General features: G+C 42.0%; 1 protein-coding gene and 1 long non-coding RNA gene across 3 annotated transcripts in view; one reads left to right on the forward strand and one right to left on the reverse strand.

Moving 5' to 3' along the window:
* The window catches only part of LOC143006782 (uncharacterized), a 16,743-nt gene extending 11,828 nt beyond the window's left edge, over window positions 1-4,915 (reverse strand). Inside the window, exons 1-2 of one of the 2 annotated variants that reach the window (XR_012964337.1) lie at window positions 4,773-4,915; window positions 411-538 (exon numbers count right to left, since the gene is read on the reverse strand). This is a non-coding gene — a long non-coding RNA (uncharacterized LOC143006782). Of the gene's footprint in view, window positions 1-410; window positions 539-669; window positions 859-4,772 lie in introns of those variants that run through there. The other variant, XR_012964336.1, reaches the window with a different exon arrangement.
* On the forward strand, window positions 470-9,957 carry hnf4g (hepatocyte nuclear factor 4, gamma). The gene is made up of 11 exons (XM_076158065.1): window positions 470-559; window positions 4,802-4,967; window positions 5,163-5,257; window positions 5,861-5,967; window positions 6,259-6,408; window positions 6,612-6,699; window positions 7,479-7,631; window positions 8,039-8,088; window positions 8,181-8,367; window positions 8,729-8,848; window positions 8,926-9,957. Exons 1-11 carry the CDS (start codon window positions 529-531, stop codon window positions 9,045-9,047), a joined length of 1,269 nt encoding a protein of 422 aa, XP_076014180.1. The 5' UTR covers window positions 470-528; the 3' UTR covers window positions 9,048-9,957.
* Window positions 9,958-10,358: the final 401 nt, after the last annotated feature.

A 10,358-nucleotide genomic window follows, 5' to 3' on the forward strand; every position in this document is an offset into this window, starting at 1 on the left:
ACTCGAGTGTTCAGACCCACAGCTGGGAAGAGAATAAGTGTTTAGAATTGTTACTTTTTGACTATTATTTTGTGAAACATTACCTCAGACCTGTTGGATCTCTTTACCTTCTGCCCTCAGCGGGTAGGTGGGTGTTGGAGGCCCTGACTAACACAAAACACACACACACACACACACACACACACACACACACACACACACACACACACACACACACACACACACACACACACACACACACACACACACACACCTGGTGATCCTTTCCTTTTGGTTTTATGGCTCTGGGTTACTGTTTAACATCCCCACCCTACTTTGAGTTTGTTTAGTAAATCGATCTAATGACAGGGCTATGGCGGCGCCATCCAATGTGTTGCTCCATGAATTATAGTCCCACACTGCTCTCTCACCTTCCCACCGAATGTTGCCGAGCAAACTGACCGTGTTCCCATCGTCGGTGTCGCCGGGACTCGTGTCACACTGAGGGCAGCTCACCAACTACTGGAGGAAGAGGATTCACCTGGGTAAATGCACATCCCTGCAAGAAAGACCAACGCAGGTAAGGCAAAGGCTGTTCAGTGAAATATCGCTTAATGACATGAAAACTTCAATCTATGTAAGTCTGTAAGTGAGAGGTGCTGTTTCATGAGAAGAGGAAGTGCAATTTACCTTGAGTAGTTCCTCAAGGAAGTTTAGTAAACCCTTCTCTTAAATCACGTGGTTTTGGGGTGAAATGTGGCAGCTCTGACATGAGTGTGACTTTACTTTTTGCGAAAGCAGATAACATCTTTTTGGTGTAAACAGATAAGAAAGATTTGCTTTGTCACGCACGCAGCGCCGTAAAGATCACGAGATAAACATGTTTCATATTCCGTACAAGGACATCATCTGTAATAAGAGTTGGGCGAAGGAGCAACGCGGTGCTGTGGGTGAATCAATGCTGACTACAGATATTTAGATAACTAGTGCAGGACAAACTCGTACATGAAACACTTTGATCTGTTTTGAGTTAGTGAAAAGTTTGTAATCAACTGCATTAAACTGTTCAGATGATTCCATGCTGGATTCAAACAATGTATATCCGGTATAAATGGAATACAACGTTATGGGAAAATCATCAGGGTCAGATTGTTCATTTATATTTTGAATGAGGTTGAAAAAAACTGTAGGCCTCAGAATTAACACAGGGGGGCGACATTAACACGACAAATGAAGGAAGGTAATATTGTTCCTGTGTGTCAAAGTCCTTAGATGGATTGATTTTAGAATGTAGATATAATGGTAAAGGGTCAGTAAACTCCCAGCTGCTCTTCATCCTGTTACAGATCATTCAAAGGAGGACTCAATTATTGATCGCTGGCAGCAAATTACGGAAACTGACCCTCGTGACATCACAAGGAATACAGGTTTTAAACTTGGGCTTTAAAAAAATCTATCGTTAACTATATCTATATCATATAAATACAGTAGGCCCAGAGTCCAGGTATCAGGAAGTAGCGTTTACTGGCGCACCAAGTCAGGCGGGTAGGAGGTCATCAACTGCTACTATTAAAATCTCAAATCTAAATAGAGCGCGACAGCATTATGGGCGGTTCACACACAGATACGCCTCATCGCTTCAGGTTTATGGCTGCATAGAGCCTTCGGTTGCTAGGCGGACACAAGGTTTCTCAGTCACATCCTGCTCCTTCTCTTCGTTGTTGTTTTCAGCGATAGACGCCAGCGTAATATCTTTCATCGTTTGATGTGTTTATATGAAGGAGGGATTTTTTATTTAATTATGTTCTTAAACTGTAAAAGCAGTAGATGTGCTTGCTCTGATGTTGCCAGTAGGTATGATAGGACAGAAAGGTTGGAGGCCCTCCTGTAAATGTAGTTCGTAGATTTCAGCTTTAACAGCAACAGTAACATGGATGAATCTGGTTTCCATTATGGTTAGATGGCTTATTATTGACCTATTGATATGTTACTGTATCTGCCGCTGTCTTTCAACGTCACTCCTAAACTGTACCACGTGATGGCCTGATGAACGTATGTAAATGGGGGGAGAAATCGAAAAGGCCAACACAACACCAATAAACCCAACTGAAGAAATGAGAGCAGGACTAAACCAACGCCTCCCTGCCACAGTGTCAACAGAAACCCAACATCATAGCTCTCACAAAAGAATGATTTATTGCATTATTACCTAATAAAGCCACATTCCATTCCTTTATCACATGGGGTGTTTCACTGCGTCACGTCTAACGTGGTGACAAATTAAACCCAACACTCTCTGGTTTCCTTTGTGTCTGCCATTGTGAACATAACTGTAAAGAGTAAACACTTCCTCACTTTCTAAAAACCTGATGAGTCAGGAGGCCTGGTTAAAGTATAATCTCTCTATCACTCCCCTCTCTCTCTCTCTCTCTCTCTCTCTCTCTGTCTCTCTCTCTCCAACGCCTTTACTCCACTCTCCCAAATTAAATATCACAGGTATCATTACACTACTAATGCCTTTTCCTCTTTATTTCCACTGCTAATGTGTGTTTGTAATATATTGTACCTACACTGACAGTATATTACCCCCATGCCTTCTCGCAAACCTGCTTCCCATTGGTGCACTGTGCATCATCTCCCATAATAAAGCCTCTTATCATTTACGAGCATCCAATGCAATGCCCTGAACTGATTACTTTTTCGCTACACAATAAGATTTAGTGCAGTGAAAGAGCTAATGTAAAACGGCTGGGTTGGGCCATTTGAACTGGTTTATGACAGTAAATTAAGTGTTTACTGCATTCCTGCCCTGAACGAGAAGCTCGGTGTCAATATATGTCTTCCACATATGTTCCTCAGCACATTTTCTCATCATTTAAGGCAGAGGAATGAATTGTGAGAGCAATGAAATGTGCTAGTACATTTCAAATATATCATATAGGGTAAAAATTCTGTGTGTAAATGTTTGAAAGTCAGAATAAAAACAATTCCTGGCCAATTTTAACAGGGAAATAGTAAACACTGAAGTCTAGCTTCGCTCTGTTAAATGAGCGCTCAGTTTTTTTGATGTTTACACGGTCAGATGATGTGGAGTAAGAATAAAGTGTGAGCAGAGGGTGATGTGTTTGTGGAGGAGTTAATGGAAGTTATCAGTGTTTTCCACTTCACTTTGTGTCTTTATAGATTACATCTGCTGAGGTGGTGGTGCTATTACTCCACTATTGATTAGATTAGACAGCTTAGGAAGGGCACACGCACACACGCACACACACACGTACAGGCGCGCACACACGCACACAATCCTGCAAAATCTGATGAAGTCTGCCTCGAGGTAAGAGAGGAAACCTTCCCTCCTCCATTATCTCTCCATCCCTGTGATAAGTGACAGAGAGAAGGACAGATAAGTAATGTGCAATAGGTGAGAAGTATTCACTGACGCCCCGCCCCATTCTTTGTTCCTTGGCCAATCAGATGGGATTGTAGATCTTTTTGTGCCAGGTATCTTTCCTGTCATGCCTGTAAGAATTAGACGAAGCAGAGACAGATAAAGTGAGAGAAGAGAAGAGAAGAGAAGAGAAGAGGTTGAAAGAGGAATGAAGTATCCAGGTGCTCAGAGTAAATCTCTGTCAGATATGGAAGTAGCAAACTACTGTGAGGGCCTGGATCCATCATACAGCACGCTGGGCTTTGAGAATGCAGAGGTGCTTTTTGGAGGAGGAGGAGGAGGAGAAGGAAGAGGAGGAGGAGGTGAGTGTGTGTGTACACGCACGCTGGAACTCGTGAGCAAAGACAAACAAATGGTGCACACACAGATACAAAAGTGCCGAATGTTTGTCAAGTTGTATTACAGCTGATTGCAGAGATGCCTGCACACACGCGCACACACTCCACACACACACTTGTAGAGTTCAGGGACAGACAGATGAGGAGGTTTAATGAGCATAATGATTAGACATTGATGAAGACTCCTGTTTGTTTGAAAGCTGCCGTCACCTGTTGCATTGTAATATGCTGTTATATGTTAACAATGGATGCTTATAGGTTTCAGGGGATTATTTGATTTGGTGCTTCTGTACTTTATTGATCCACACTGATTATTCCAAAGCCTCTTTACAGGCTCATCTGCATTATAAATGGATGAGCAGACACACGATGGTTTGTTTTCAGAGCTAATCAGAAGGTGTTAGAAGGCCAATCGTTCATGTGAGCAGTTCTGAGCTAGAATACACACGTGTACAGAAATGGAGTGGTTTGATGGACACGTGTATCATCATTGTAAAGAAACTGAAGCTGAAGTTCAAGCACACAGCTTACAGATTTGCTGATGTCACTGATAACAACGTGAAATGAGTGAAACATCAACTTGGACCTCGAGTTATTTGGACCTGATGGAGTAAAGATCACATAGGGGTGTAAGTGTGTGTGTGTTGTTTTTATTAGGCTTGGCTTAGATGATAAATGTGCAAATATGAGCCATTGTGGTGATGCAGTGGCTGCCGATGGTGGCAAAAATGATGATGAAGATGATGATTACAGTGATAATGGGAGATGACAGCAATAACAAAGGAGACGACAATGACAATTCTTCCTCCTGTTCTCTCGAAGGATTTTGTGTATCATTTACAAATGTAGCACCAATCGATTGATTGAACTGTATCCAAACACTCAATCCACACATTCAGAAAGCATTTAAGAGAACTTTTGAATGTGAGAAATGTGATTCAGTGCTTGGACGACACCGTCAGATACGACCATTTCTGGATTTGCCGTGAATGGATGTGTATTGACATTACCTGTGTGTGTGTGTCTTTGTGCGTTCCAGACAGCATGCCAACAGAGCCGAGTTTCCCCGGGCCAGACGGGGTGAGCAGCAACTGCGCCATCTGCGGAGACAAAGCCACGGGGAAACACTACGGCGCCTCCAGCTGCGACGGCTGCAAAGGCTTCTTCAGACGCTCCATACGCAAGAGCCACGTCTACACCTGCAGGTACACACACGTGTGCTACACACTCAAACAGGAAACAGAGACACCTACAGACATTCACGCATGCACATCAATCCAAATTTCACATATAGTACACCTGCCATGTCACGTTATGTCCCGGTATGTGACATTACATCATTCTATCAGTGTGAAGCAACATATCCACTGTACCTTCCCCCGTGTGTTCTCCATGCACAGGTTCAGCAGACAGTGCATCGTAGATAAAGATAAGAGGAACCAGTGTCGTTTCTGCCGACTCAACAAATGCTTCCGGGCCGGCATGAAGAAAGAAGGTGAGGGAACGCTGGAAAGAGGAGACCAATGTTTGAGTTGTTAGAAAGGCCGGTGCAGAGAAATCTTGAGAAAACTGCAGAGAAATCTTTACAAACAGAGACGACGCCAAACACGTTTATGTGGAAAAGAGCGTTGATATATTCGGCTATACTTTGCGGAGTGATTGTATATTTTAAAAGCCTCTAATGCTGGTGTTACTGGGGGGAGTATTTGAAAGCTATTTTAATGAGGCTGGGCCATAAAATAGCCGATTACTTGGTGTGTGCGTTAGTGTGTGTGTGTTTACGAGGGGTATAACCTTGCCACAGAGTTTTATGACACCTAATCATGTGTTATTCAAACATGTTGTTCTGGATTGCAACTGGTTAAAGTTTGACTTCTCCCCGCAGATGTCGGCCTGTGTGGCAGGAGAAACTTTAAAGCAGGAAAAGCTCCATAGTTTGATGTGAAATAGAGAATAGGTAGTGTTGACCTGTGGCAAGAAGACATTTTATTCTTCTTATCACCTGCATGTGGCTGGAATATAGGGTGCAAAGTGAAAAATTATAGAATTAAAAATGTTTTCCTTTTCATCTTTCCACCTCTCTGTCTATCTTCTGCAGCTGTACAGAACGAGAGAGACCGGATCAGCTCCAGGAGAAGTGTGTCAGACTCTCAGGACCTGCCACCCATCACGGTGTTGGCCCAGGCCGAGTTGCTGTCCCAACAGGTGCGTTACACAAGGAGAATGTGTGTGTGAGAGACACAGAACGTAAGAAACAACGTAGACAATATGCAAGTACCGTACTTAAAGTAAGAGCATGTTGACATCCAACATGACATAAACACCCAAATTCCTCAACTAGTGGAGAAACAAGGTTGTTCACTCTGACAGATAAAAACCTCATAATCCAATTTATTATGGCATCTTTACATTTCTTGAGTAGATTTTACTATGAGATCGTTGTGAAATTGACCTCCATCGTTGTATGTGTGTGTCCCTGTCTGTGTGTGTGTGTAGATCAGCAGTCAAGCTGGTGTAGCCGATGTTTCAGAGCAGAAGTCAGCCACCATTGGGGACATATGTGATTCTATGAGGCAGCAGTTATTGGTGTTGGTGGAATGGGCCAAATACATTCCCTCCTTTGGAGAGCTGCCACTGGACGACCAGGTATCAAAGTGCATGATGGGTAATCCCTGTCTGAAAAGTGTGTGTGGCTCATGACGGTTTAGGAGTGTGTATGCTGTTCAGTAAAACACTTAAAGTGCATTTGAGGTCCTATTTAACAAACCCTTCTTCAATTAGTCCATGTATGTCATCCTATAACTAAGTGCAAGCATGTGATGTGTGTGTGTTTGTGTGTGTGTGTGAAGGTCAGCCTCCTCAGGGCTCACGCGGGCGAGCACCTTTTGCTGGGTGTCGCCAAGAGGTCGACGCCATTTAAGGACTTCCTGCTTTTAGGTACGAGAAAGTTGTTTTATTTCAAAGTGGTGCAATCAGGTGGTTCAGCAGTGAAGAGTGGAGAATAATTCAATGTTGGGTTAGCTGAGAATGATTAACTCAAGCTTTGTTTCTTTGTGACTTCAAAAGTGTCAGCTGAAAGTGGCATTAGTCATTACCTTAGAAAACACACACACACACACACACACACACACACGCACACACACGCACACACACGCGCACACACACACACACACACACACACACACACACACACACACACACACACACACACACACACACACACACACAGTTTGACCTTTGAGGGACTACAGTATATTCCAGAACCCCTCAGTTAACCCCTTAAATACTTCTATTGAATGTTTACAATACAAAATAAAGAAAATGAATACCTTTAATCGTTCAATCAAAACAATATAAGGTTAACAGTCCAGAATTGTTTCCAATAATGGACATTGAATCAGTTTAATATGTCTTTCTTTTCATGTTAGCAACCTATTAACATTACATTTTGTTGAGGTTTTACATATTTAATTTTCCTTGAAATTCCTATTTTTCCTTTATAATCAGTGTGTTGTGCATCATTTTGTACAGATTTTCACAGAAAGTATCCTGACATATTTAGTAATGTTGGAAAATTGAGTTAAAAACAAAGCTCTCATGGTTTTGAACAATGTTTGGTTGCTAATTTGAGTCTTTTGCAAGCATTTCTCCCTAAAATAGCCCTTAACACAAGTAATGCATAACATGTTCTAACCTGTGTCTTTTCCTGTCTGCAGGTAACGGCTGTGTGATCCACAGGAACAGTACGGAACCAGAGATCTGTCGGGTCGCAAACCGAGTGCTGGGCGAGCTGGTCCAACCCTTCCAGGACATTCAGATAGACGACAACGAATATGCAGCGCTCAAGGCCATCGTCTTCTTCGATCCAGGTAAACATAAAAGGAAGTTTTAGCACATAAACCGACCAGACAAGTGTGTACTTGTGAGGTGTAGTTAGCAGCAAACAATGCAAACCAGATTTCCTCATAATCCTAAAAATAATTGATGAATCCTTTTGAACCAGCCTTTCTATCTGTGTGGAATCATCAGTTGAAGCAGTTTCACCATAGGAACGAAAAACACACGTATCCCTCTGAACTTCTCCTCACAGTATATTTTCCCCCAAAACTCTCTCTCTTTCACTAAATCCTCTCATTTTGCCGTCATGTCCCAGTTTGACCACAATCATTCCATCAAATACCATCCACTCATATCCCCAATTCCATCCCTCATCTTTCTGTTTTTCCTTCCCCTTCCTGTCATTCAACCGCTCCCTCCTACAAACTCTTTCCTTCAGATGCAAAGTCTTTGCGGGACCCCTCGAAGATTAAGGCCATGCGGCTGCAGGTAGGCCGAGCTTCTTGTGCGTTTATTTGCGACTCAAAACTCAGTCGTCTGCTTTAACTCTCAAGCGTGTGTTTGTGCTTGTGCACACACAGGTCCAGATGAGTCTCGAAGACTACATTAATGACCGCCAGTACGACTCCAGGGGTCGTTTCGGCGAGCTGTTACTCCTGCTGCCCACCCTGCAGAGTATCACCTGGCAGATGATCGAGCAGCTTCAGTGCATTAAGTTCTATCGTCTGGCCAAGATAGACAACCTTCTGCACGAGATGCTGCTGGGAGGTGAGCTTAGAGATAGAGCTTAACTGAAGGATGAAGAATAGGACTACCCTCAGCGAGACCACCGGGAGCCTCAGTGGCGCTCCACAGTGGTGAATATGTGGAATTGACCTGCAGCACAGTGGTACAGATTGTATGCAAACTCACAGAATAGACAGAAACACTCAACATCACCACAGAAGCTGCACAAAGTAACTGTTACCTCTAATTCTCCAAAACACATATTTATTCTAGTATTGTTGAGAGTCACATCCCTGTATTTATGAGCATTAAATGAAATTTATGCGGGCCAAAATTATACCGCATGATTAATTTCTGATTTCTGAATGAAACGGGGTTTTGCTCATCTCTGTTGTGTGTCCAGGTGTGACATCTGAGCCCACATTCCTGCACGACGCAGCCCACACCCAGCTGGCTCAGGACCCCGTCACCGGACACACACTGGTCATCAGCACCATGCCTGTCACACACACCCCACAGATAGGTAAGGAATTAAACAGCAGAAGGAAACAAAACACACACTCGGACACGTTATGAATCTCTCTCTCTCTCTCTCTGCAGCCTCACCGGACACCCCCACCCCGTCCCCCCCACAGGGTCCTGCCCCAGACATGTTCAAACACTTCCCCCAGCCTCTCCATTCTCCAGCCAGCCCCTCGCCGTCTGCACAGGGAGACCCTTGACCTCCGGCTTCTCGCCTTTTACACTTATTCTCCACCTGATAAAAGCAAGATGAACATGAATATCACAACGGACAGATTAATGGCTTACGTTTTTCCCACTATGGAACAAATAAGCAGGTGAAATTTTTGATGATGATTTGATGATCCAGATATCTGTACACACTTTATTGTAACACACACTAGGGTTTAATATAACAGGCAATATATCGGTCACATAAACTTCTATGCGTGTTTAGATGAACAGCTTCCATCTGGATGTGTGGCCTCTCAGGTAAATTGAATCAATTTTGGTAATTATTAGAGTTATTATAGTACTTAAGAATTGTTCACCTTTGCATTGTTATCCATTGTGTATAGATTCAGTCCTTAGGTTTCACTGTGTATAGTTTCACTCATTTGTACATAGGATTTCTGATTATGTATACATTTATTAAGTAAAGAATTTGAATATATTGTAAACAAAAGAGTGAGAAACTACAACTTACTACTCTTATCATCACAAATAGCCATGAAATAAATGTTTAATAATACTGCTTAGTGTGTATATGTATAAATATAAAACTGGGACTTTTAGGAATCCTTAATGATACCTGTCTTATTATGGGGTGTAAATAAAGCAACGTACTCTACTGGCAATTTTGGGGGATTTTCAGATATTTGTGTTGATAAATTGAGCCATGAATACGGGTAACATTTTATATATTTCTATATCACATACACTGTGCATCTTTACATGCGTAGCAGCATTTCAGCTACAATAGAACAAGGTAGTTTGTGGTCAAGATCAAGTAACAACCAAAACAATGACATTTCAGTGAAATTGTTAAGTAGAGCTGATGTTATGTGCAAAGAATGAATGTAGATAAGTGTAATATTGTAATATGTTGCTGTATATAATAAAACAAATGATCAGGATTCTTCGTTTTGACTGAATCAACCACTCACATTCCATTTCCAACATTTTACAGCTGGGTTACATTAAATTTGTATAATATTTAATCTACTTGTATGAATACAGTATAATTATTTAACTTCATCGCATTAAACCAAATGTTATTGTGCTATTTAATGTTATTAAAGGTTTAGTGAGGACATTCTACAGACGGGTGACAATGGAAACACAAAACAAAGTTCAAAAATATGTCACCCAACTGGGGCTTGGCCTCTTGGTTGAGCTTTGTGTACATGAGTGAATTAAATCAGTAGATTTATAAATGTATAAACTGAATATAATTTGATTTAATTTTGTATTTGTAGTTAACTGCTCATTTATTTTGCAAAACCATTAGAAACCCTCTGCGAATCCTCCAC

This window comes from Genypterus blacodes, unplaced genomic scaffold (genome assembly GCF_046128005.1).
Source record: "Genypterus blacodes isolate CSIRO-AG114 ecotype Tasmania unplaced genomic scaffold, CSIRO-AGI_Gbla_v1 ptg000076l_1, whole genome shotgun sequence".
In the NCBI taxonomy this organism is placed as follows: Eukaryota; Metazoa; Chordata; class Actinopteri; order Ophidiiformes; family Ophidiidae; genus Genypterus; species Genypterus blacodes.